Source organism: Gossypium hirsutum, chromosome A03, assembly GCF_007990345.1.
Source record: "Gossypium hirsutum isolate 1008001.06 chromosome A03, Gossypium_hirsutum_v2.1, whole genome shotgun sequence".
In the NCBI taxonomy this organism is placed as follows: Eukaryota; Viridiplantae; Streptophyta; class Magnoliopsida; order Malvales; family Malvaceae; genus Gossypium; species Gossypium hirsutum.
The window spans coordinates 20,448,865-20,472,191 of NC_053426.1; the positions used below are offsets into that span (position 1 = coordinate 20,448,865).

Here is a 23,327-nt window from a genome sequence, read left to right on the forward strand (position 1 = left end):
CATCGTAAGTATCTCCGAATACTAAAAAGTCATCCATAAAAACTTTCAAGTACTTTTCAACCATGTCAGTAAAAATAGACATCATACATCTTTGAAATGTAGCAGGTGCTTTACATAAACCAAATGGCATGCGTCTAAATGCAAATGTACCGTACGGGCAGGTGAACGTCGTCTTGTGTTGATCTTTCGGTGCTATTGTAATCTGATTATACCCTGAGTATCCATCGAGAAAACAGTAATAGTCTCGCCCTACGAGTCTATCCAGCATCTGGTCCAAAAATGGCAAAGGAAAGTGATCTTTCCTAGTCGCCTTGTTCAGCTTCCGATAATAGATACAAATCCTCCATCCCATAACTGTTCTAGTTCGTATCAACTCGTTATTCTCGTTCTCTATGACTGTGATACCTCCCTTCTTTGGTACGCACTGGACCAGACTTACCCACGAACTGTCTGAAATAGGATAAATGATACCCGCATCTAACCACTTGATAATCTCTTTTTCCACCACGTCCTTCATGATGGGGTTCAGTCTTCGTTGTCCATCAATCGTCCCTTTTTCACCATATTCTAGATAATCTTGTGCATGCATATAGATGGACTAATATCGCGAATATCGGTTATGGTCCATCCGATAGCCTTCTTGTATTGTTTCAAAACTAAGATAAGTTTCTCTTCTTGCTCAATAGTCAATTCTGCTGAAACAATCACGGGCAGAGTAGAAGCGTTACCTAAATAAATGTATTTTAAATGTGAAGGTAATACCTTAAGTTCTAATTTAGGTGATTCCTCAATTGACGCTTTTAGTTGGGCATACTCCCTCTTCTCTAACTCCAAAGATTCAAAACAGGATTGCGGATTAAATCCCCTTTGATTAGCCTGCAGCAAAGCTAAGTACTCATCCTTCTCTTCATCATTTAGAGGGTCCGAAGTCAAAATTCTTTCCAGTGGATCCTCAACAGAGTTGAGTTCCTTTTCCACTATAAATCCTCTAAGACAGATACTGCAGAACAATCATCAGCCGCCTCAGGAAATCGCATAGATTTAAAAACATTAAATGTTACCTAATCATCCTAAACACGCATTGTAAGCTCACCCTTCTGCACATCAATAAGGGTCCTTCCAGTTGCTAAGAACAGTCTTCCTAGGATAATTGGTACTTCTTTGTCTGCTTCAAAATCTAGAATCACAAAGTTAGCAGAAAAGATGAATTTATCTACATGTACCAATACATCCTCAATTTTTCCTTCTGGATATGCTAAGGATCGATCTACTAGTTGAAGTGTAACCGTAGTAGGTCTAACTTCACATATCCCCAACTTTCTAAATATTGACATAGGCATCAAGTTTATACTTGCACCCAAGTCACATAGTGCCTTACCACAATAAGTTGCTCTAATGTTGCAAGGTATGGTAAAACACCCAAGATCCTTCAGCTTTGGGGGTATTTTGTCTTGAAGATATGCGTTGCATTCCTTCGTCAGAGCTACCATCTCAAATTCTCCAAGTCTTCGCTTCTTGGACAGATATCTTTCATAAACTTGACGTAGTTCGGCATTTGTTCAAGTGCTTCTACGAATGGGATGTTGATATGAAGTTGCTTGAGTACATCAATGAACTTCTTGAATTGAATTTCCTATTTCTACTTCTGAAGTCTTTGAGGGTAGGGTGGTGAAGGTTTCATTACTGGAACTGGTACTGGTTGATTTGTCTTTGGTGGCAATTCTGAATCTAACGCAATTGTTAGTTGATCAGAATTAGGTGGTTCTGAGGTTACCTAATCAGATTTTGCAGGTTTGGGTTTTGGTGAAACTGGAATTTCAATACTCGGTTGAACCTCCTCTGAGTCTTAAATATCAGCTGGCTCTTTTTCAGTTTCGATGGTGTTGGGCTCTACTGTCTTTTCGGTCCACAATGTTAATGCTTTGCTATGTTCCTTTCCCGGATTTCTTGGATTCTCCGTATCACTAGGTAAAACACCTTGTAGTCGGTTTCTAAGTTCAGTTGCAAGCTGGCCCATCTGGTTCTCCAAGTTCTTCAATGTAGCTGCTTGGCTTTGAATTAAGGCATCATTCTTCACAATTTAAGCCTTCAGTAGATTCTCTAAGCTATTGGATGATTCAGCTTGAACTGGTTTCTGAACTTGTTGGGAAAAACTAGGTGGCTGGGTCAGTCTAGGTTGGGCCTAGTTGTTACTGGTTCCAGCCCCTCTGTTACTCCAGCAAAAATTTGAGTGGTTTCGCCATGATGGGTTATAGAAGTTGGATTTCATTCCTTGCCCTCCTCGATTTTGGTTCTAGTTACCCATGTTATATATGGATTCAGGGTTCGATCGACATTCTTCGAACAAATGTCCTTCCCCACAATAGACACAGGCTATACTCTTAAATTGGTGAGGTGGTTGGGCTGCAAAACTGTTAGACCCATTAGTGGTAAGATTCTTAAACATTGGGGATATTGAAGATACCTAAAATGCGAGTGAAGTGAGAGCGTCCACTTCATGTATTCCAACAACTCGTCTTCCTGATACGGCTCGATTGGTTTGGCCATTGATAATTTTTACTGGCGATCCTCTCAATGATTTCGTAATCCTCATTCTAAAACTTAGAGAGAAGAGCACCATTAGCAGAGGCGTCCACTACCATCCTCGTGTGAGCATTGAGACCATTATAAAATGTCTCAAGTTGGATGCAATGTGGGATTCCGTGATGAGGGCTCATCATCCATGCCTCATATAAGGACTCATCATCCATTTGTTGGAAGGCAGTGATCTCGTTCCTCAACTTAGCATTCTTGCTTGGCGGGAAATACTTCATGAGGAATCTTTCTGCTAACTCTTGCCATGTGAAAATTGAGTTTGGTGGCAATGAGTTCAACCAGGCTCGAGCTCTATCCCTTAGTGAGTACGGGAACAACTTCAATCGTAATGCATCTTTGGGTACTTCAGTTAATTTGAAAGAGTCGCTCACCTCCATAAGCAGTCTTAAATGAAGATGAGGATCTTCGGTAAGCATTCCACTGAATTGGACTGTCTGAAGCATCTGGAACATGACCGGCTTCAGCTCGAATTGTTGTGCCTCAATTTTGGGTCTCCTAATACCCAGATTAAGATCATTAAACACTGGCATAACATATTGTCTTAGGGCTCTATCCCTATCATCAGCAATAAGGATAGGATTTTGAGCATGGTTTGCTTCATTTCCTTGATTCATATTCTCGAAATTCATTCCTTCAGTCCTTCTCTGGTTCGCTTGTCTTCTTCGCTGTCGAAAGGCTCATTTTATCTTAGGGCCTACAGGGAGTAAGTCAATAATCTGGTCTATACTCTAAACACTTGTAATAATCACAGAAAAATTAAGTCAGTAAAAATTTAAACAGGAAAATAAACCAAAATGTAAAACTAACAAATTTACAAATAATGGTTTTTTTAAAATAGTCCCCGGCAACGACGCCAAAAACTTGGAACGACAGAAAATGTATAAGTGTACACAATCGCAACAAGTAATAAAATGACAAGTAAATATCGAGTTATCGTATCCATAGGGATTGTAAAAAGAATTATTTATTGAAATTAATTGTAAAACACTTTGGCGAGGTAAAAATAATTTGGTTTTAAAAGATGGTCAAAAACTATTTAAAAACTAAGTAAATAATTAAAATAAAACAAAGGAGTTCTAATGCACGATTTCAAATAAGATTTAACCAAGATAACATACTTGTGTTGGATTAATTACATTTCTTTAACTTAGAATTATTAAACTTATGTTTATATTGCTACGAATAAATTCACGGCAACTTGGTAATTTGCTAACTACTGCTCATACATACATATTAAATTAATCAATCTCTTGAACATTTTTCAATGCCAATCCAAGCGGTTAATTAATCTTCACAAGAATATAAAAGATTAAGTGAGGTAACAGGGCATTTCTACCTTGAAACAGTTTAATCACAAAAATCTTGCAAGTTATGCAAGGCATATGTATCGTTGAATACAATGCTACTTTAAACTTTAGCTACCTTAGAAGAATAAACATGTACTTATTAAGCATTGTGTCTATTAATTATAATTTCAATACGATTTACTAATTAATTCATTAGTTATTTAACAATTATATTGCAAAAATAACTTAGGCATGATTTTACTTAACCAAGCAATTTACCGAGGCCTATAACAGCATAAACATCATTTTAACAATTCAAGCAGGCATAATATAATCAACCCAACACAAACTTAATTTAAGCTAAATTGATTAAAATAACAATTTAAATAGCATAAATATTCATAAACATGTTCGTCAAAACAACAACAAAAATTAAAGAGATAGGGAACAAGAAGAAAATTCAGTGTTTCTCCGTGGCTTGACTAGTTGCTCCGTTCTTCGTTCTTCGTTGCCCTCGGCTATCAAGGTAGCTTATGAACACCTAATTTCTGCTCCAAAATGGCTGATTACAGCCTCTTTCCCAAGAGAAGAAATCGGCACTTGAACAAAAAGGGAAATGGGATGGAAAAAAATGGAGAGAAAAGTGAGAGAGGAGAAGAGAGAATGAGAGAATGTTGTGGGATTGGGGGGTGGTTTGAACGATCAGCAAGGGGTTGTTTTTATAGATGATTGTGGCTGTTAAAAATATCAAATTCCAGCAGCCAAAGAGCCCCCCTATGGTCGGCCATCTACTGGGAAAAAGTTGAGACTTTGAACTTTGCTAAAAATAGCCTGGGGCAAATCTACAAAGCCACAATTAAAGGTGGGGTTTGAATGCAATTTGGAAATCTTTCAAGGGCCTTTTTGCAAGAATATTTAATCAGCTAAAATGCTGATTTGGGTCAGCATATGGACAGTTCTGGCTGCCCAATTAGTGGCTGGTTTGGTTCACTCAATTTGGTTCGACCAGTGCAGTTCAACTAGACTCTTTCTTCATAATTAATTAAAAATAATTTATTTAACCCAAATTAAATGGGGAATAAATTGAAATTAATTAAGTTATGAATTAATACACATTTCTGGACCATATTAGGCTACAAGTTAATATGCCTCGATACTTCAAATTGCTTCTCAGTTTTGTGCTTTCAGCAGTGTCAGCCGAGCCAATTTTCGCCCTTTGTGAGAATCTATCGAAAATAGTCAAAATTAATCAAAATTAAGTATAAAATTAACTAAAATTCACCATGTTCATATTTTTAACACAATTTAATTATTTTATAATATTTAATTATTTTTTCGATAAGAATTTAACCAGATTTGCACGAATTTAAGTAAAAATGGGTATGAAAAAGTAAATAAATTTTTGTGTTTCCAGGCTCTACTGTCTTTCCACTCCTCAATGTTAATGCTTTGCAATGCTCCTTCCCTAAATTCCTCGGATTTTTTGTATCACTAGGTAAAGCACCTTGTGATCGGTTCCTGATTTCAGTTGCAAGCTGGTCCATTTGGTTTTCTAGGTTTTTCAATGTAACTGCTTAGCTTTGGATTAAGGCATCATTCTTGGTCATGTATGCCTTCAACAGATTTTCTAAGCCATTGGATGGTTCAACTTGGGTTGGTTTCTGAACTTGTTGGGGAAAACTTGATGGCTGGGTCGATCTAGGTTGGGCGTAAGTATTACTGGTTCCAGCTCCTTGGTTACTCCAGGAAAAATTCGGGTGGTTTCGCCACGATGGGTTATAAAAATTGGATTGCAATCCTTGCCTTCCTCGGCTTTGGTTCTGGTTACCTTTGTAGTACATGGATTCTGGGTTTGATGGACATTCTTCGTACAAATCTCCTTCCCCATAATAAACACAGGCTATATTAAATTGATTTGGTGGTTGTGCTGCAAAACTGTTAGACCCATTAGTAGTAAGATTTTTGAGCATTGAAGGTATTGATGATACCTGAGATGCGAGTGAAGTAAGAGCGTCTACTTCATGTATTCTAGCAACTCGTCTTCCTGACGCTACTCGGTTGGTTGGCCATTGGTAATTGTTGCTGGCAATCCTCTCGATAATTTCATAAGCTTCATTAGAAGACTTAGAAAGGATAGCACCATTAGCAGAAGCGTCCACTACCATCCTCGTGTGAGCATTGATACCATTAAAAAATGTCTCAAGTTGGATGCAATGTGGGATTTCATGATGAGGGCACTTTCATAATAACTCTTTGTACCTTTCCCATGCCTCATACAAGGACTCATCATCCATTTGTTGGAAGGCAGTGATCTCATTCCTCAACTTAGCATTCTTGCTAGGCGAGAAATACTTCATAAGGAATCTTTCTGCTAACTCTTGCCATGTGGAAATTCAGTTTGGTGGCAATGAGTTCAACTAGGCTCGAGCTCTGTCCCTCAGCGAATATGGGAACAGCTTCAATCATAATGCATCTTCGGGTACTCTGGCTAACTTGAAAGAATCGCTCACCTCCATAAATAGTCTTAAGTGTAGATGAGGATCTTCGGTAGGCATTCCACTGAATTGGCCCACTGTCTGAAGCATCTGGAACATGACTAGCTTTAGCTCGAACTGTTGTGCCTCAATTTCGGTTCTCCTAATACCCAGATTAAGATCATTAAATACTGGCACGGCATATTGTCGTAAAGCGCTATCCCTATCATCAGCAATAAGGATAGGATTTTGAGCAGGGTTTGTTCTGTTTCCTTGGATTGGATTTTCGAAGTTCATCTCTTCGGTCCTCCTCTGATTTGCATGTCTTCTTCGCTGTTGAAAAGTTCTTTCTATCTCAGGGTCTACAGAGAGTAAGTTAATAATTCAGCCAATACTCATAAACACCTGAAATAATCACAGAAAAATTAATTAAGTTAAAAATTAAATAGAAAAAAAAATAAACCAAAATGTTTACTAACAAATTCACAAATAATGACTTTTTAAAACAGTCCCCGGTAACGGCGCCAAAAACGTGGAACGACAGAAATGTACAAGTGTACACAAATGCAACAAGTAATAAAGTGACAAGTAAATGTTGAGTTATCGTACCCATAGGGACTATGAAAAGGATTATTTATTAATGCAATTTAAAACACTTTGGTAAAGAAAATATTTTGTTTAAAGAGGGTGATTAAAAAATTAAGAAAATTAAAATAAATAAAAAATGAAGTAAAAGAGAGTTCTAATGCACGATTTCAAAATAAGATTTAATCAAGATGATATAATTGTGTTGGATTAATTACACTTCTCATCTTAGAATTATTAAACTTATGTTTATGTTGTTACAAATAAAATCACGGCAACCCGGTAATTTGCTAACTTATGAACATACTTACATACCAAAATCCATCTATCTCTTGGCAAATCCTTATGTCAGTTCAACCGACTAAATAGATTCTAGTAAGTAAACATGTTAGTGCACATACATACTCATTAAACTGAACTAATCTCTTGCATATCCCTATGTCAATTCAAACGATTAATTAAATCTAACAAGCATATAAAAGACTATGTGAGGTAACAAGGTATCCCTACCTTGAAACAGTTTAATCACAATAATCTTGCAAGTTATGCAAGGTAATAATATCGCCAGATACATTGCTAATTTAACCTTCAGCTACCTTAGAAGAATAAACATGCACTGATCAAGTACTGTGTCAATTAATTACAATTTTAATTCGCTTAAATAATTAATTCATTAGTTACCTCACAGTCGTAACGCAAGAATAACTTAGGCATGATTTTACTTAATCAAGCATTTTACCGAGGCCTATAACAACATAAACACAAGTTTAACAATTTAAGAAAACGAAATGCAATCAACCCAATACGAATTAAATTCAAGCTAAGCTAATTAAATTAACCATTCCAACAACATGAATACTCATAGATATGTTCATCATAACAACAACAAAAGAGATAGGGAACAAGAATCAAATCCAGTGGTTTTCCAAGGCTTGACTTTGTTGCTCCGTTCTTCCTTCTTGTTGTCCTCACGATCAAGGCTTCGATGAACACTCTATTGCTACTCTAAAATGTTTGAAGAACACCCCTTTTCCAAGGGAAGAAATTGGCACAAGAGCAAGGGAATTGAAATGGAAAAATGAGAGAAAAAGAATGAGAGAGGAGAGAAGTGTTGTGAAATGAATGAGGAATGAATGAGATGCTTTGAATGATCAGCCAAAGGGGACTTTTATAGCTGAGTGTGGCACCTGAAATTTGCTAAAAATAGCAGCCAAAGTGCCACCCCTTGGCCGACCACCTATGTGGCAAAGTTGATGCTTTCAACTTTGCTAAAAATGGCTTGGGGCAAATCCAAAAATCCACCAATTGTGGAGGGGTTTGAATGCAACTTTGACAAGACTTCAAGGGATTCTTTTCAAGCTTAATTAATCAGATAATAAGCTGATTTGGGTCAGCATATTTTCGGTTTTGGGCTGTCCAATCTTTGGCCAGTTCACTTCAATCGGTTCTGTTCAACTGGACCACATTTTCCATAATTAATTAATATTACAAATTAAATTAGGTATAAATTAAAATTAATTATATTATGAATTAATACACATAATTGGACCGTCTTAGGCTAGAAATTAATTCGTGTTGATACTTCAAATTGCTTCTCGGTTTTGTGCTTCAAACAGTGTCTGCCAAGTCATTTTTCGCCCTTTGCACAATTCTGTCGAAAAATAACCAAAAGTAATAAAAATTAATTATAAAATTAACTAAAATTCATCATATTCATATTTTAAGTATAATTTAATTATTTTATAAAAATTAATTATTTTTTGACAAGAATTTAATTAAAATGGTATGATTTTAAGCTAAAAAGAGTATGTAAAAATGCGTAAATTTTCGTGTTTCCAATGTACCTGGAAGTGTTCTGAACGATTGGACTGCGGAAGAGATTCCTATAGTTTTTGGAGCTAATTCAGAGTCTCTAGATATCAATGATATGAGCGACGCTGCTAATGACTTAAAGTCTCCTTTTGAGCAAGATATGTGTATGGAGGATTCTTAGGATTTTGAAGATGACCAAGGCTATAACCTATCTCCTGATTTGTTGAGGATGGTAGAACAAGATGAGAAACAAATCCTACCTCACAAAGAGTCAGTGGAAATTACGAGTTTAGGAGAGGGAAAAGAGGTGAAGATCAGAGCTTGTATCACCTTAGAGACAAAGCGAGACTTCATTGAGTTACTCTAAGAATTCAAGGATGTCTTCAAATGGTCCTATCAAGACATGCCCAGGGTTAAGTACTGATATTGTGGTACATCGACTCCCCACAAAGGAAGAGTGTAAGCTAGTGCAACAGAAGCTCCGAAGGATGAGGCCCGATGTTTTACTGAAAATAAAAGAAGAGGTCAAGAAGCAGTTCGACGCCAGATTCTTAAAAGTGGTTAAATACTCAGGATGGGTAGCCAATATCGTCCCCGTCCCTAAAAAAGATGGAAAAGTGCGAATGTGTGTAGACTACAGGGATTTGAATAAAGCCAGCCTGAAAGATAATTTCCCACTACCTCATATCGACACTTTAGTGGACAACAAGGCATGTCACTCATTGTTCTCCTTCATGGATGGTTTCTCCATGTACAACCAGATTAAGATGCAGCCTGAAGACATGGGGAAAACCACATTCATAACCGTGTGGGGAACATTTGCTATAAAGTGATGTCATTTGGACTGAAAAATGCAGGAGCAACATATCAAAGAGCCATGGTAAACCTTTTCCATGATATGATGCACAAAGAAATTGAAGTTTATGTAGATGATATGATCGCAAAGTCCCCCGAATAGAGAAGGAGCATGTGTAAGTCCTGAGGAAATTGCTCTTAAGATTGAAAAAGTTCCAGTTAAAGCTCAATCTAGAAAAGTGTACCATCGGAGCCAGGTCTGTAAGGCTACTAAGATTTGTAGTCAGTGAAAAAGGGATTGAGATCGACCCAGACAAAGTCAAGGCCATACAAGAGCTACTTCCGCTGCATACTCAAAAAGAAGTTTGAGGTTTTCTAGGAAGACTAAATTACATCGCTCGGTTCATTTCACAACTAACTGAGAAATGTGACCCCATATTCCGTCTCCTTAAGAAGCACAATCCAAGTGTATAGGATGAGGAATGCCAAAAGACTTTCGACAAGGTCAAACATTACTTGTCCAATGCCCCGGTGCTAGTGCCACCCAACCCAAATAAGCCACTGATACTATACTTGGCGGTATTGGAGAATTCCATGGAATGAGTGCTCGACCAACATGATGAATCAGGAAAGAGAGAAAGAGCAATATACGACCTTAGTAAAAAGTTCACTGAATGTGAGACAAGGTACTCACCGATTGAGAAATTGTGTTGTGCCTTAATATGGACAACCCGAAGACTAAGACAACATATGTTGTATCACACCACTTGGCTAATTTCAAAACTGGACCCTCTGAAGTACATAATGGAGTCGACAGCTTTGAATTAGAGGATGGCCCGATGGTAAATTTTGCTTTCCAAATTTGATATAGTCTATGTGAACTAGAAAGCTATAAAAGGGAGTGCAATAGCGAATTTTCTGGCTAGTAGAGCTCTAGAGGATTACGAGCCTTTAAACTTCGATTTCCCAAATGAAGATCTAGTGTATGTTGCAACCAGAAAAGAAATTCTTAAGAAGGCCACCTTTGGAAACTAAATTTAAACGGAGCCTCAAATGCTGTGGGTAATAGAATCGAGGCAGTCTTGTTATCCCCAAACGGAGATCATTATCCATTTACTAGTAAATTGGATTTTGATTATACAAATAATATGGCAGAATACGAAGCATGCATCATGGGTATCCGCGCAGCCATAGAATGCAAAATCAAAGTGCTAAAGGTATATAGGGATTCTGTACTAGTAATCTATCAGCTCAAAGGCGAATGGGAGACAAGAGACCCCAAATTGATTAATTATCGAAAGATAGTTCTGGAGTTAATTGAGGATTTTGAAAACATCACTTTCTGCTACCTCCCTCGAGATGAAAACCAGATGGCTGATACATTGGCTACTCTAGCATCCATGATCAAAGTGAACAAATAAGAAGACGTAAAACCTATCCAGATGAATATTTATGAAACTCCGGCTCATTGTTACAACATCAAAGAAGAAGAAAAGGATGATCACCCTTGATACCACGATATACTGCAATATGTGAAAAATCGTGAATACCTTGACCAAGCAACTAAGAATGATAAAAAAATGTTGAGAAGACTGGCCAATGACTATGTCTTAGATGGGGAAATCTTATACAAAAGAAGAAAGGATCAGGTATTACTAAGATGTGTGAACGCTGTTGAGGCTAAAAAAATCTTGGAAGAAGCCCATGAGCGCATCTGTGGAATACACGCTAATGGTTTTACAATGGCCAGAAAAATTATAAGATTCGGGTATTATTGGTCCATCATGGAAGGGAATTGTATAAATTATGCCAAGAGATGTCATAAGTGCCAAATTTATGGAGACAAAATTCATATACCTCATTCACCTCTACACTTCTCCATGGTCTTTCTCTATGTGGGGCAAGGATGTCATTGGGCCAATCTCTCTAAAAGCTTTAAATGGGCATCGATTCATCTTTATGGTCATCGACTACTTCACCAAGTGGGTAGAGGCCGCTTTATATGCCAATGTTACAAAGTTGCCGGTCAGTAAATTCTTGAAGAAGGAAATCATATGTCAATATGGAATGCTGAGAGGATCATATCTGACAATGCACTAAACTTGAACAATAGCACGATAGCGGAGGTCTGCAGTCAATTCAAGATCAGACACCACAACTCATCGCTATATCGCTCAAAACTGAATAGTGTAGTGGAGGCAGCCAATAAAAACATTAAGAAGATCGTGGGGAAAATGACTGAGACTTATAAAGATTGGGATGAGAAGTTACCATTTTCCCTCTATGCTTATCAAACATCTGTCAGGACCTCCACCGGGGCAATGCCTTTCTCTTTGGTTTACAAAATAGTGGCAGTTTTGCCTATTGAAATCGAGATTCCTTCCCTCTGAGTTTTGTCAGAACTAAAGTTAGATGAAGCAGAATGGATCTAGTCTCGATATGATTAGTTGAACTTGATTGAAGAAAAGAGGCTAAGGGCTATCCGTCATGGTCAGATGTACCAAAAATGAATGATGCGAGCTTATGACAAAAAGGTTCGCCCAAGAGAATTTCATGAGGGAGACCTGGTATTAAAAATGATTCTTCTCATAGAAAAGGATTTCAGAGGGAAATGGATGCCAAACTGGGAAGGATCTTATGTGGTAAAGAAGGTCTTTTCTAGAGAAGCATTGATTTTAACCGAGATGGATGGGAAAAACTTACCTAATCTTGTAAATTCAGATTCAGTCAAGAAGTACTTCACCTAAAGGGGGGAGAGGCTAATGCGAAAACCTACAAAGTGCACTTTGAGACCCAAAAAAAAAGAGGGAGAGGCCAATTCAAAAAACCCGCAAAGGGCGCTTTGAGACCAAATAGGTTTTGAGTTGAAAACTCAAAAAAAGGTAGCTCAAATTTTGATCGAAGATGGGGCATATGGTAATCTTGTCCTCTCAGAATTAACAAGAATGAGGAATGTTACATCTTGGGGCATCAACAAAATACTTTAGATCTTCTAAACAGATATCTAGCTCGAAATGGTCTTTGAGAAGTTTGAATGGAGAAGCTCGTGCTGTGATATCTAGGGCACCTATTTTCATCTTATTCATTTTGTACCTTAGCAAAATTTGCTATCTTGATTAATTTATCCATTTCGAACGTTGCTATCAATAAAATTTCATCTTATCCATTGTGACAATCTTTTTCAAGCATTTTTCATTGAAACAACGATTATTGAACAAATAATATTCATAAACGAAGTTCTGCATATTACTCTGAAAGGTTTTCTAAATAGTACAAGGACTTGAAATAAGACCACTAGTTAGAACTAACTAAATTCAGGAATTGGAAACATTTGAGAAAGAATAGTCCAAATTATGACTATTTCTTCAGATCTTCTGTCAAAGATACCGGCTAAACAAGAAGGCACGATAGCATATAAGTGATAGGACCTTGATGAACGACGAGCAATGACAACCTAAGCATTAAAAAGGGGATCATTCTCAAAAAATGACGTTCTACATTCATGCAAATATCATTCGTACACATTCAAATAGGAGCATTTGATTCATACCGATCATGACATCCTAATGGCTTGGCATAAATAGGCCCATAAAATGGATCCTACAGGTCATGTTCCCCAGAAACTGGTGTAACGGATCAGAGAAACCATAAATCCTATACCTCTAAAGTTGTAATAGGTCAGATTAAATCTACCATAACAAGTCTTATCTCCTTGAAATTGTAATAGAGCTGATTGAAGATAGCGAATCTTATTTCCCTGAAGTTGCAGTGGAAGGATTGAAGTTATCATGACAAATCTTATCTCCCGGAAGTTACGGTGGACCAGATTGAAGCCACAAATCCCATACCCCTGAAGTTGTAGTGGGATGGATTGAAGTTATTATGGCAGGCCTTATCTCCCTGAAGTTGTAGTGGAGCAGGTTAAAAGTTACAAATCTCAACTCCCCGAAGTTATAGTGGAGTAGATTGAAGTTAGATCTTATCTCTCTGATGTTGCAGTGGAATAGATCGGGGATAGCAAATCTTACCTCTCTGAAGTTACAGTAGAGCAGATTAAAGCCATTAACCTTATCTCCCTGAAGTTGCAGTGGAGCAGGTTGAAGATAGCAAATTTTATTTCCCTGAAGTTGTAGTAGAACAGATTTAAGCTTCAAGTTACAAATCTTATACCCCTGAAGTTATAATGGGATAGATTGAAGTTATCATGGCAAATCTTATCTCCTCAAAGTTACGGTGGAGCAGATTGAAGCCACAAATCCCATACCCCTGAAGTTGCAATGGGATGGATTGAAGAAATCAAGTCTTATCTCCCTGAAGTTGCAGTGGAGTAGACTGAAGATAGTGAATCTCATTTCCTTGAAGTTGTAGTGGAACAGATTAAGATTACAAGTTACAAATCTGATCCCCTGAAGTTGCAGTGGAGTAGATTGAAGAAAGCGAGTTTCATCTCCCTGAAGTTGTAGTAGAGCAAATTAAAGCTACAAATCTAATCTCTCTAAAGATGCAGTGGAGCAGATTGAAGCGAAAATTCCTATACCCCTGAAGTTGCAGTAGGTTGGAACGAGGCTACTTGAAAAAGATGAGCACCATGAAGTCAAGATTTGGCGAGACAGGGCAAAATTGGTCTTTCTTAAAAGTCTTTGCTATATTCTCGTTACACGATAATAACCAAAGAATGGCAGCTATAAACAACCCAATTTGCCTGGGCTCAGGTGGAGAATAAGAACAAAACAAAACCAAAAATAATAAACCAAAAGTCCAAAATATTGGACCAACTTTACAATTACAAAACAAGCCCAAAAATTAAAAAAAAAAACCTAATGGCCCAGTTGCCCAAGACCTAAACAATCACCAGCCAAACTAAGAAAACCTTAGGGCTAGCCGCCGTTGTACCCCCCGTTGCTTTCCCTCGGGCCTCTACCTCACCTTTGTACCCTTTGTACCACCACCGCGTGCCTCTATGTCTTCACTATACCTGTAAAAAGGACAAACAACAGCACAGAAGAAAAAAATTTGTATTTTTTCTTTTTTCCCGACTATAAAAGCCACAAACAGAGAATGTATAGTTTTTTTTACGGAGAATATTAATCGAAAAAGAATTCAAAGTTTAAGAAAAAAAGGTGATTTTTTATTCTGTTTTTCTTTTCATGTTTTTTTATTTCATTTATGTTTAAAGAAAACAAAATAAAAATAAAAAGGAAAAAGTTGAACCTTACCTTTTCCTTGCATGCGCCACCGTGGGAGGCCGAGGTTCGTCGTTTCTGATAAAAAATGACATTTTTGGGTTCAGGGAGTCGAAAAACAAAAAAAAATGAGATTTTTCATTTTCTGGCCACCATGGACGGCGACATCGTCGCCGATGACCGAAGCATGGTCGATCATGGGGTTTTGAAAAGAGAGGAGAGAAGTTGAGAGCTTTTTTGGCTTTTTTTAAAGAGGAAGTGAGAAAATGAAGTAATTTTATTTATTTAAATAAATGAAGCAAAATGAAGTCGTTTTGCTTTAGCCATTTAAGGGCCAAAATAGCATCGTTTTGCCCTCCAACTCGAGAACCGACCTGTTCCAATCTTAAGATCCTCGTGTTTTTGCGGAAGGGACTAATTGCACTTTTAGCCCTTCCGCTTTTTTATAGTTTTGCAATTAAATTTTTCCTTATTTATAATTTATACCCCATGATTTATTTCGATTGCATTTTGGTCCTCTAAAGCTGTACGTTTTGGAGGGCGAAAATTATTGCCCTTTTGGTCCCTTCTTGTTATTCGCGCGTTCAAATTGGTTCATCTCCTTTTATTTATTTCTGATATTGCCTCAAAATTTTAGTCATTTTTTTGTTATTTTCTCTATTTTATTATTAAATTAATTAATTTAATATATTATTACTATTATTATATTTCTATTTATATTTATTTACCTATTTTTTAATATAATAAATTTATTTATATATTTATTTCGCTTTGTTATTTGTTTATTTATGTCCTCTTATATATTTTAAAACTATAGTTATTATTATATTATTATTATTAATATCATTATTATTTTTTAAACTATTTTATTTAATATTGCTTTATTTATTTGTTTATTTGCTAAATTTCAATTCTTAATTAAATTTTTATCCATTCTTATTTGTTTATTTATTCATTATTGTTACTGGTTTTAATTGGCTTGCTTTATTTTCTTTACTTTTGCCTATTATTGTTATTTCATTTTTTTATATATATACTTTCAAAAATTAATATTATTCATTACTATTATTATTGTTATTATTATCGTTTTCATTATTATTATTCTATTATGTATAATAGTACCACAATTTATTTTACTGCAAAGTCGTGCAACATTTTACCCGATACATATAAAACATTGTTTAAATAAACAATCTTTCATATTTTAGAATTTGAAAAGTCGTTTCCTAACTTACGGGGTTTCAATTTTTTCGATAAATCCAAACAAACGAATATTTTAAATTTTTAAATAATCTTGGGAATTACAAAAATATCGTGTTCTAACTTAGGGAATATGGTTTCTTTCTAAAACCGAGATAACCAAACATCTTCCAAAATAAATTTTTCAGGGTTTATTCGCGTGTTGGAAATTTAAGACATTGTGTCCTAACTTACGGGACATAATTCTTTTTCTCAGTTAACGTGAAATGTGCCATTTTCTCTAAATCTTCAAATTAAATAATATTTTAACAAAGGATCGTATTTTTAAAATCTTTTCAAATCTACAATTATTGACACTAAGACATTAATTAATCAATTAAGTACTAATTTTGGACATTACGAGGGTGCTAATCCTTCCTCGTGCTAACCGAATCCCGAACCCATCTTTCTGAATGTTTTAATAAATCAAAACGGTTTGTTGAAAATAACCATTTTACGAGGTAACCTGATCACACCTCATCAAAAAGGATTGGTGGCGACTTTCCCTTTTCGTTTTAAAAAAAAAGTCAACCCCACTTTCAAAAAAATGGTTTCGACAGGTTAGTTTAGGGTTTGGTGGGAACAATGGTTCACAACAGTGGCGGGGGTTTAGGAAGTAGTGAGTGGCGAGTGAGTTAGGAAGCGACAATGAGGGATTTTAAAAACAAAGAAAAAAAAAGTAAAGAAGAGAAGAGGACAACAATAGTGAGTGTCGTCGGAAAAAGTAATCCGAGGTCGAACGACGGTGTTGGAGCTTAGGCAATGGAGGCCCAAAAGGGATGCCAAGTTTTTCAGTTGAGAGAAGATTGCTTATAAATCTAATCTGTTAGTGATTAATGAATGTTTTGACAATAGTGACTAATTCGCATAATTATTTTAATCAAAGTGACTAAATTGAAAAAAATTAGAACGAACAAAATAAAACAAACCTTGTTTTAAAGTGACCATAGGTGTAGTCTACCTAGATCTATTCATGGGTCGGGCCACCCGGCCTGGCCCGAAGGCTCGCCCTAAATGTAAGAAGGTTTGAGAAAAAATATAAGCCCGAAAAATGGGCTTGGACGAAAAAATAAGACTCATTTAAAAAAACAGGCTGGGCTTCGGGTAAGACATTTTTAGCTCGGGCCGGCTAAAGGAAAAAAAAATCTATTTTTTAATATTATTTTCTTATTATTTTCTCTCTATTTTGCTACCATTTTACTATTATGTTGCTACTATTTTATTATTATTGTTTGGATATTGTATAAAACTTATTTTATTATTAATTTTGTTATTATTTTAAAGGCATTTGTTAATTTTGTTATTATTTTAGAAAAATTTACTTCTTAAGTTGTATTTTATTGTTATTTAAGTATATATATATATTAAAATTTATTTTTAATTTGTTAAGAAATATTTATTATGATGTTTTAATATTTTTGATAATTATATATATTTTAAAATTATATAAAAAATAATATAAAAATTAAACCCATGTTTTCTACCTTTATTGGAAAACGATACCATATGATTCCCCGTTTGAATTCCCTTTGGCTACATCACCTCATAACCCTTCAACTTCCTTCATACTTCAGTCTCTACTCGTCTTCTTTTTTACATCACATGGCAACTTTGAGAAGCAGTTCCCACATCCTTGTTTTCCCTTTCCCAGCGCAAGGCCACATCATCCCTCTCTTAGATTTCACCCATCGCTTAGCCTTAACCGCCACTGCCATTGATCTAACCATTACCGTCTTAGTCACCCCAAAGAACCTCCCTTTCTTAACCCAACTCCTCGCCGCCCACCCGCTGATTCAGCCTTTGGTCCTCCCTTTCCCTCCCCACCCTTCCATCCCTTCCGCCGTCGAAAACTTAAAGGACGTCCCTCAACGGTGTTTACCTGCCTTAATGCATACCCTCGGCCAACTCTACCATCCTTTGCTTTCCTGGTTCCAGTCCCATCCTTCGCCTCCTTCGGCCATCGTCTCCGACATGTTCTTGGGCTGGACCCAACGTTTGGCCTCCCGTGTCGGGGCTAAACACATCGTTTTCTCGCCTTCCGGCGGCATGGCTTTGTCTGTTTTGTATTCCCTGTGGATGGAGCTTCCTAGGCTCGATGATCCTCGTGATCCGACGGCTGTTGTTTCGTTTGATAAACTTCCGAATTGTCCGAAATACCCTTGGTGGCAAATCTCTGGCTTGTATCGAGCTTGCGTCGAGGGAGACCCAGCCATGGAATTTATCAAAGATATTTTCCACGCGAACATCCAGAGCTGGGGCCTTGTGGTCAACTCCTTTAATCAACTTGAAAGGCCTTATTTTGACCATTTGAAACGGGTGATGGGCTGTGATCGAGTGTGGGCAGTGGGACCCTTACTCCCTCTCCATGACCACGATGATCTTACCGTTTCTGTTCATAGGGGTGGGTCCAGCTCGGTGCCGTTGGATCACTTGCGGACGTGGCTTGACGCGTGTGAAGATGGCGAAGTCGTGTACGTTTGCTTTGGGAGTCAAGTCGTGTTAACCAACGATCAGATGGCCGGTGTTGCATCCGGGTTGGAAAAGAGTGGTGTCCGTTTTATATGGTCGATCAAGGAGCCTTCTGTGGGGCACGTGGAGGAAAATTACGGAATGATGCCAAATGGGTTCGTAGATCGTGTGGCTAACAATGGACTCGTGATCAGAGGGTGGGCCCCGCAAGTCGCTATACTGAGTCACCGAGCAGTGGGTGCATTCTTAACTCATTGCGGGTGGAACTCGGTGTTGGAAGCAGTGGTAGCTGGCGTAACCATGCTGACGTGTCCATTCGGAGCCGACCAGTTTGTGGACCAAACATTGTTGGTGGAAGAGCTAAAGGTGGGTAAGAAGGCATGTGAGGGACCACAAATAGTGCCGAATCCAGAGGAGTTGGCCCGAGTCTTGGCGGAATCAGTGAGCCGGGAGAAGGTAGTTGAGAGGAAAGGAGTTATGGAATTGAGAAAGGCAGCATTGGAAGCAGTAAGAGAGGGTGGCAGTTCAGCCCAGGACATGGAAGAGATGGTGAAGCAGTTATTTTCTATGCAAGCCTAGATCTAATGTCGTTTTATTATGAGCATATTTAGACCCTATTTTTTCATGTTAGTATGTTATTACCTAATTATAACATTATATTAGTTGGGACTATGAACTCTTTTAGCAATTATGTGGACTTCAAATCAAAACAAAAGTTATATAACATTATATTAGTTGGGACTATGAACTCTTTTAGCAATTATGTGGACTTCAAATCAAAACAAAAGTTATATATCACTACTTAATGACATAACAAATTAACTATGTGCCCACACTTTTACATCATGGATGTATTTGTAAATGAATTAATTAATTGGTGTTTAAAATATAATAATTTTAAGGTCAATAAATTAGGGTTTTTTTCTTTTTTACACCCAAACACGCCCTATTCCCATTTCCACCGTGAAGATAAAATATTTTCCCAGGCAAACAGGGGGGAGAAGAATGGCGTTCCTTTGCAAGGGTTTTTAAGAGCAGTAGCTAAAAGAGGTTTAAGTTCTAAATTTGTTCGAACCCCTTTTAAATCTCAACGCTCGTTATCGTCTTTGGATCCTCTTCCAAACAAGCTGCTTCAGTTGCCCAGCTCATTAATCAAGTCTACCCTTGATTCAGCTACCCGTTTTCCCCAAGATAATCCCCACTTTTCCTGGGATTCCCTCCTTGCCTGTCTCCCCTCTTTGTCATCTGACAAGGCTCGGCTTGTAAGACCCTAAAACCCATTTCTCTTCTATTTTTTGCTTTTTCCTTTCATTTATTGACAGATGAGATTGTTTTGGCTGCTGAGATTTTTGAACATGAATGAGTTCAACAACCCATACCCTTCTTTTATTTATGTTGTTTCCACTCTTAATTTTCTTCTACTACTTATGTTCGAATCATATTTAAGTATGGGTAAAGAAGATACGAATCCCCTAAATACTCCAAATAGACGATCTAACTTACAAATAATTGAACCTGATTTACATAAAATAGCTACTTAGCGATGGCTTAATTTACTGAATGAATGCCTTTTTTCCCCCATTATTTAACTTAGATTACTATTTTATTGCTCAGGTTTTGGAATGGAAATTAGAGAAAATGTTGAAGGGAAATGAGAGAGATTACGATCAGTATTTGTATTTAATGTCTCTTTGTGCAAAGATCCGAAATGCTTCACTGGCAATGCATGTGTTTACTTCAATGGAGATTCATGGGATTAAACCCACAACTTCCCTTTTCAATTCCCTTATACACGCCTGTTTGTCTTCGAAGGATACGATTACAGCATTGAACTTATTCGAGATTATGCAGAGTTCAGAGGATTATAAACCAAATGATGAGACTTACGAGACCTTCATAATTGGGTTTTCGAGTTTAGGAAATACTGATGCCATGAAAAGTTGGTACTCGGCAAAAAAAGTTGCCGGTTATTGTGCCACTCTTCAAACATATGAATCTCTTGTTTCCGGTTGCATTAAAGCTAGAGAATTTGATGGTGCCGATAGATTCTACGATGAAATAAAATCAACCGGAATAATGCCTAGTGAGACCATATTGGAGAATTTACTGGAGGGGTTTTGTAGACGCCGGAGATTCAATCAAGTTAAAGAGTTCATCAAATCTTGTCTAGAAGTTTGGCAGGAAATTAGTGTCAAGATGGCTGAGGAGGTTGTAGGTTTATATTTGGAACATGGAAAAGTAGAAGAAATGGAGGAGCTACTTTCAACTGTAGTGGAGTCAGGTCAGGCTGTCACACTTTTCTCACAGGTGAACTCCGGGATCATAAGGATGTATGCCGCGTTAAATCGATTGGATGATGTAGAATACTCTGTGGGCAGGATGTTGAAACAAGGATTATCTTTCAGATGCGCCGATGATGTTGAGAAGGTTGTCTGCTGTTACTTCAGGGAAGAAGCTTATGATAGGCTAGATCTATTTTTGGAACATATTAAGCGTTCTCATAAGCTCGCGAAATCGACTTATGATTTGTTGGTTGCGGGGTATCGAAGAGCTGGGCTTTCTCAGAGATTAGACACGGTGATAAAGGATATGGAATTGACTGGAGTTCGGTGATAACATCATAATTGGAAAACTCAGATTCTTGCGTTGATGACACTCGATTCATAAGTGATTTAGGATGTGCTTCCAGACAATTAATGCTGTATTTGAAACTTGGTTTTCGCAACGCATGGAAAAGAACTGAGCTGACATTTTTGGGATCGGTAGGGAATGTTATATGGTGGCTATCTTTTAGTAGTTTGCTAACAATAGGGCAGTGTTTGAAGTTGAGTTTTAGTTTTTTTTTTCACAAGATGTAAATAAAGACATGAACAGGAGCAGCTTTATTGTAGTAATAGTGTTGTTGACTCATAACATCAAACGAATCAATTAAATCTGGATAAGAGTGAGTTTTATGAAACAGGACAAGTGATCCGGTCAGATTTTATTGCTTCCCGTAGAGGGTTTTATTTCATTAATCGCTTTAACTAAGGAACCCAAATCGTTGTCTGAAGTTCCACCATTGACTGCATTCAGGGCTTTTTCACTCAACATCTTGGCTCGACTCCTCTCTGCTCTGCACCCATCGAGTGACTCCACCAAAATTCGAGCCAACGTGCTTGACTCTGGTATATTTTGAGTCGACTCACCCACTCGTATTCCCACCCCACATTCATCTACCAACAACTGGGTATTCGTAAACTGGTCTGCACCCATCGGCCATGTCAGCATAACCATCCCGGCGGCAATCCCTTCCAATGTCGAATTCCAGCCGCAGTGTGTCACAAAAGCCCCCACGGCTCGGTGTCGAAGAACCGCCACTTGGGGCGCCCACCCTTTGATTAAAAACCCTTTTCCCGCCACACGATCCTCAAATCCATCCGGAATCACGCCGTGATCGCTCGAGACTTGCGAGGCCTTGGGTTCCCTTACGGACCAAACGAAGTTGACCCCACTTTCCTCGAGCCCGGACGCCACCACATCCATTTGCTTACGTGTCAACACGTAGTGACTCCCGAAAGAAACGTAGACGACGGAGTTGTCGTCCCGTGAATCCAACCACGCCACCAGCTCCTGAAATGGCACCGAACTAGACCCACCGCGATTGGTGGTGTCCAAGCCATCGTCTCCCAGCACGGGCCCAACCGCCCAAACCCGATCATGACTCATGATCTCTTTCTTCAAGTGGTCAATGTAAATGGCCTCCAAGTCAGAGAAGGTGTTGAAAACGACCCCCCAACTCTCTAGATTCTGGAGCCAGTTTCTCCTGTAGAATTCCTTGTCTGGGTCGCCATCTTTGTATGTTCTGTAAATCGAGTTGATTTGATAGGCAGGGTATTTAGGAGAATTAGGGATATCCGGAAACGATAACGTTTGATTTTCGGCCGGGGGATCGTCAATCCTCAGTGATTCCCGACACAACGACATGTTCAACGAGTAGCTGAAGGAACTGGAGGGCGAGAAGACAATCCGTCGTAGGCCTAACTCGGAAGCGAGACTCTGAGTCCATCCAAGGAAGAAATCGGAAAAAATAGCAACAGGGGGAGAAGTTAAGGATTGAAACCATTGGAGCAGAGGAGGATAGTGAAGGTCACGCAAGCGGCGCAATCTAGCGGGGAGGTTGGGTGCTGGCAATGGGTCCATGTCGGGGAGAAGCAGGTGATGGAGTGAAGAGGAAGCATGGCGGGTCAGGAGCGGGTCGAGGAGACGGAGGTTGTTGGGTGTGACCAATACAGTGACAGTTAGGCGGCGATTGAGTAAACGGTGAGTAAGGTCGAGGAAAGGGATGAAATGGCCGGACGTCGGAAACGGATACACCAGAATATGTTGGCCGGCAGCGGACATTGCTTTAGTGTTTTAGAGTTGAGAGTGAGAAGTGGCGTTCAAATTGTAGGGTATGGAGCTGCTTTTATGTGGACTGGTTTAGCGATTACGTCATGCCTTACGAAGAAGGTTTTTTTCTTTTTTTGGCTACTAGAGCTGGCAGAACATGGTGAATGAACTGCACTAAAACCCCAAAAATGTATTACAACCTTTAGTGAATATTTCCATCACGAGTTTATTCTTTTGGGCAGGCGACCTCCGAAATAAATGTGGGAATCCCCAAAAAATGCATGATTGGATGATTGAGCATGGTTGTTCGGTGGTGGTGGTGGTGGTGGTGATATGTTTCTTCCTGTTTAGGGGTGAAGTCAAAAAAAAAATTTTTTTAGGCAGACCGGATCAAATTTTAATTTTTTATAGTTTATATTTTTATAATTTGTAAATGATTAAATTAAATTTTTATAATTTTGGGGAGCAAAGTATAATTTTACTTTTACTAATTTAAAATTTTTAAAAATTTTCAAAAA

At 38.0% G+C, this 23,327-nt stretch overlaps 3 protein-coding genes and 1 non-coding gene across 4 annotated transcripts; 3 read left to right on the forward strand and 1 right to left on the reverse strand.

Annotated features, from left to right (window-relative positions):
* Window positions 1–6,101: 6,101 nt before the first annotated feature.
* Window positions 6,102–6,208, forward strand: LOC121226097 (small nucleolar RNA R71). The gene has a single exon (XR_005923989.1). It is a non-coding gene; the product is annotated as a small nucleolar RNA R71 (small nucleolar RNA).
* An 11,242-nt stretch (window positions 6,209–17,450) lies between these two features.
* On the forward strand, window positions 17,451–19,110 carry LOC107887073 (flavonol 3-O-glucosyltransferase UGT89B1). The gene has a single exon (XM_016811203.2). It carries the CDS (start codon window positions 17,476–17,478, stop codon window positions 19,015–19,017), a length of 1,542 nt encoding a protein of 513 aa, XP_016666692.2. The 5' UTR covers window positions 17,451–17,475; the 3' UTR covers window positions 19,018–19,110.
* Window positions 19,111–19,268: 158 nt separating this feature from the next.
* LOC107887074 (pentatricopeptide repeat-containing protein At3g09060) lies at window positions 19,269–23,038 on the forward strand. The gene is made up of 2 exons (XM_016811204.2): window positions 19,269–19,700; window positions 20,053–23,038. The coding sequence occupies exons 1-2, from the start codon at window positions 19,284–19,286 to the stop codon at window positions 21,049–21,051; spliced, it is 1,416 nt and encodes a 471-aa protein (XP_016666693.1). The 5' UTR covers window positions 19,269–19,283; the 3' UTR covers window positions 21,052–23,038.
* Window positions 21,298–22,821, reverse strand: LOC107887828 (UDP-glycosyltransferase 89B2). Its single transcript, XM_016812053.2, has one exon. The coding sequence runs from the start codon at window positions 22,819–22,821 to the stop codon at window positions 21,415–21,417; it is 1,407 nt and encodes a 468-aa protein (XP_016667542.2). The 3' UTR covers window positions 21,298–21,414.
* Window positions 23,039–23,327: the final 289 nt, after the last annotated feature.

Excerpts from the sequence above, each read along its gene's own strand:
- LOC107887073 (XM_016811203.2), top strand. The coding sequence starts at position 17,476 with ATGATTCCCCGTTTGAATTCCCTTTGGCTACATCACCTCATAACCCTT.
- LOC107887074 (XM_016811204.2), top strand. The coding sequence starts at position 19,284 with ATGGATGTATTTGTAAATGAATTAATTAATTGGTGTTTAAAATATAAT. Across the intron at positions 19,701-20,052 it reads CATCTGACAAGGCTCGGCTT|GTTTTGGAATGGAAATTAGA; the intron begins GTAAGACCCTAA and ends TTTATTGCTCAG.
- LOC107887828 (XM_016812053.2), bottom strand. The coding sequence starts at position 22,821 with ATGTCCGCTGCCGGCCAACATATTCTGGTGTATCCGTTTCCGACGTCC.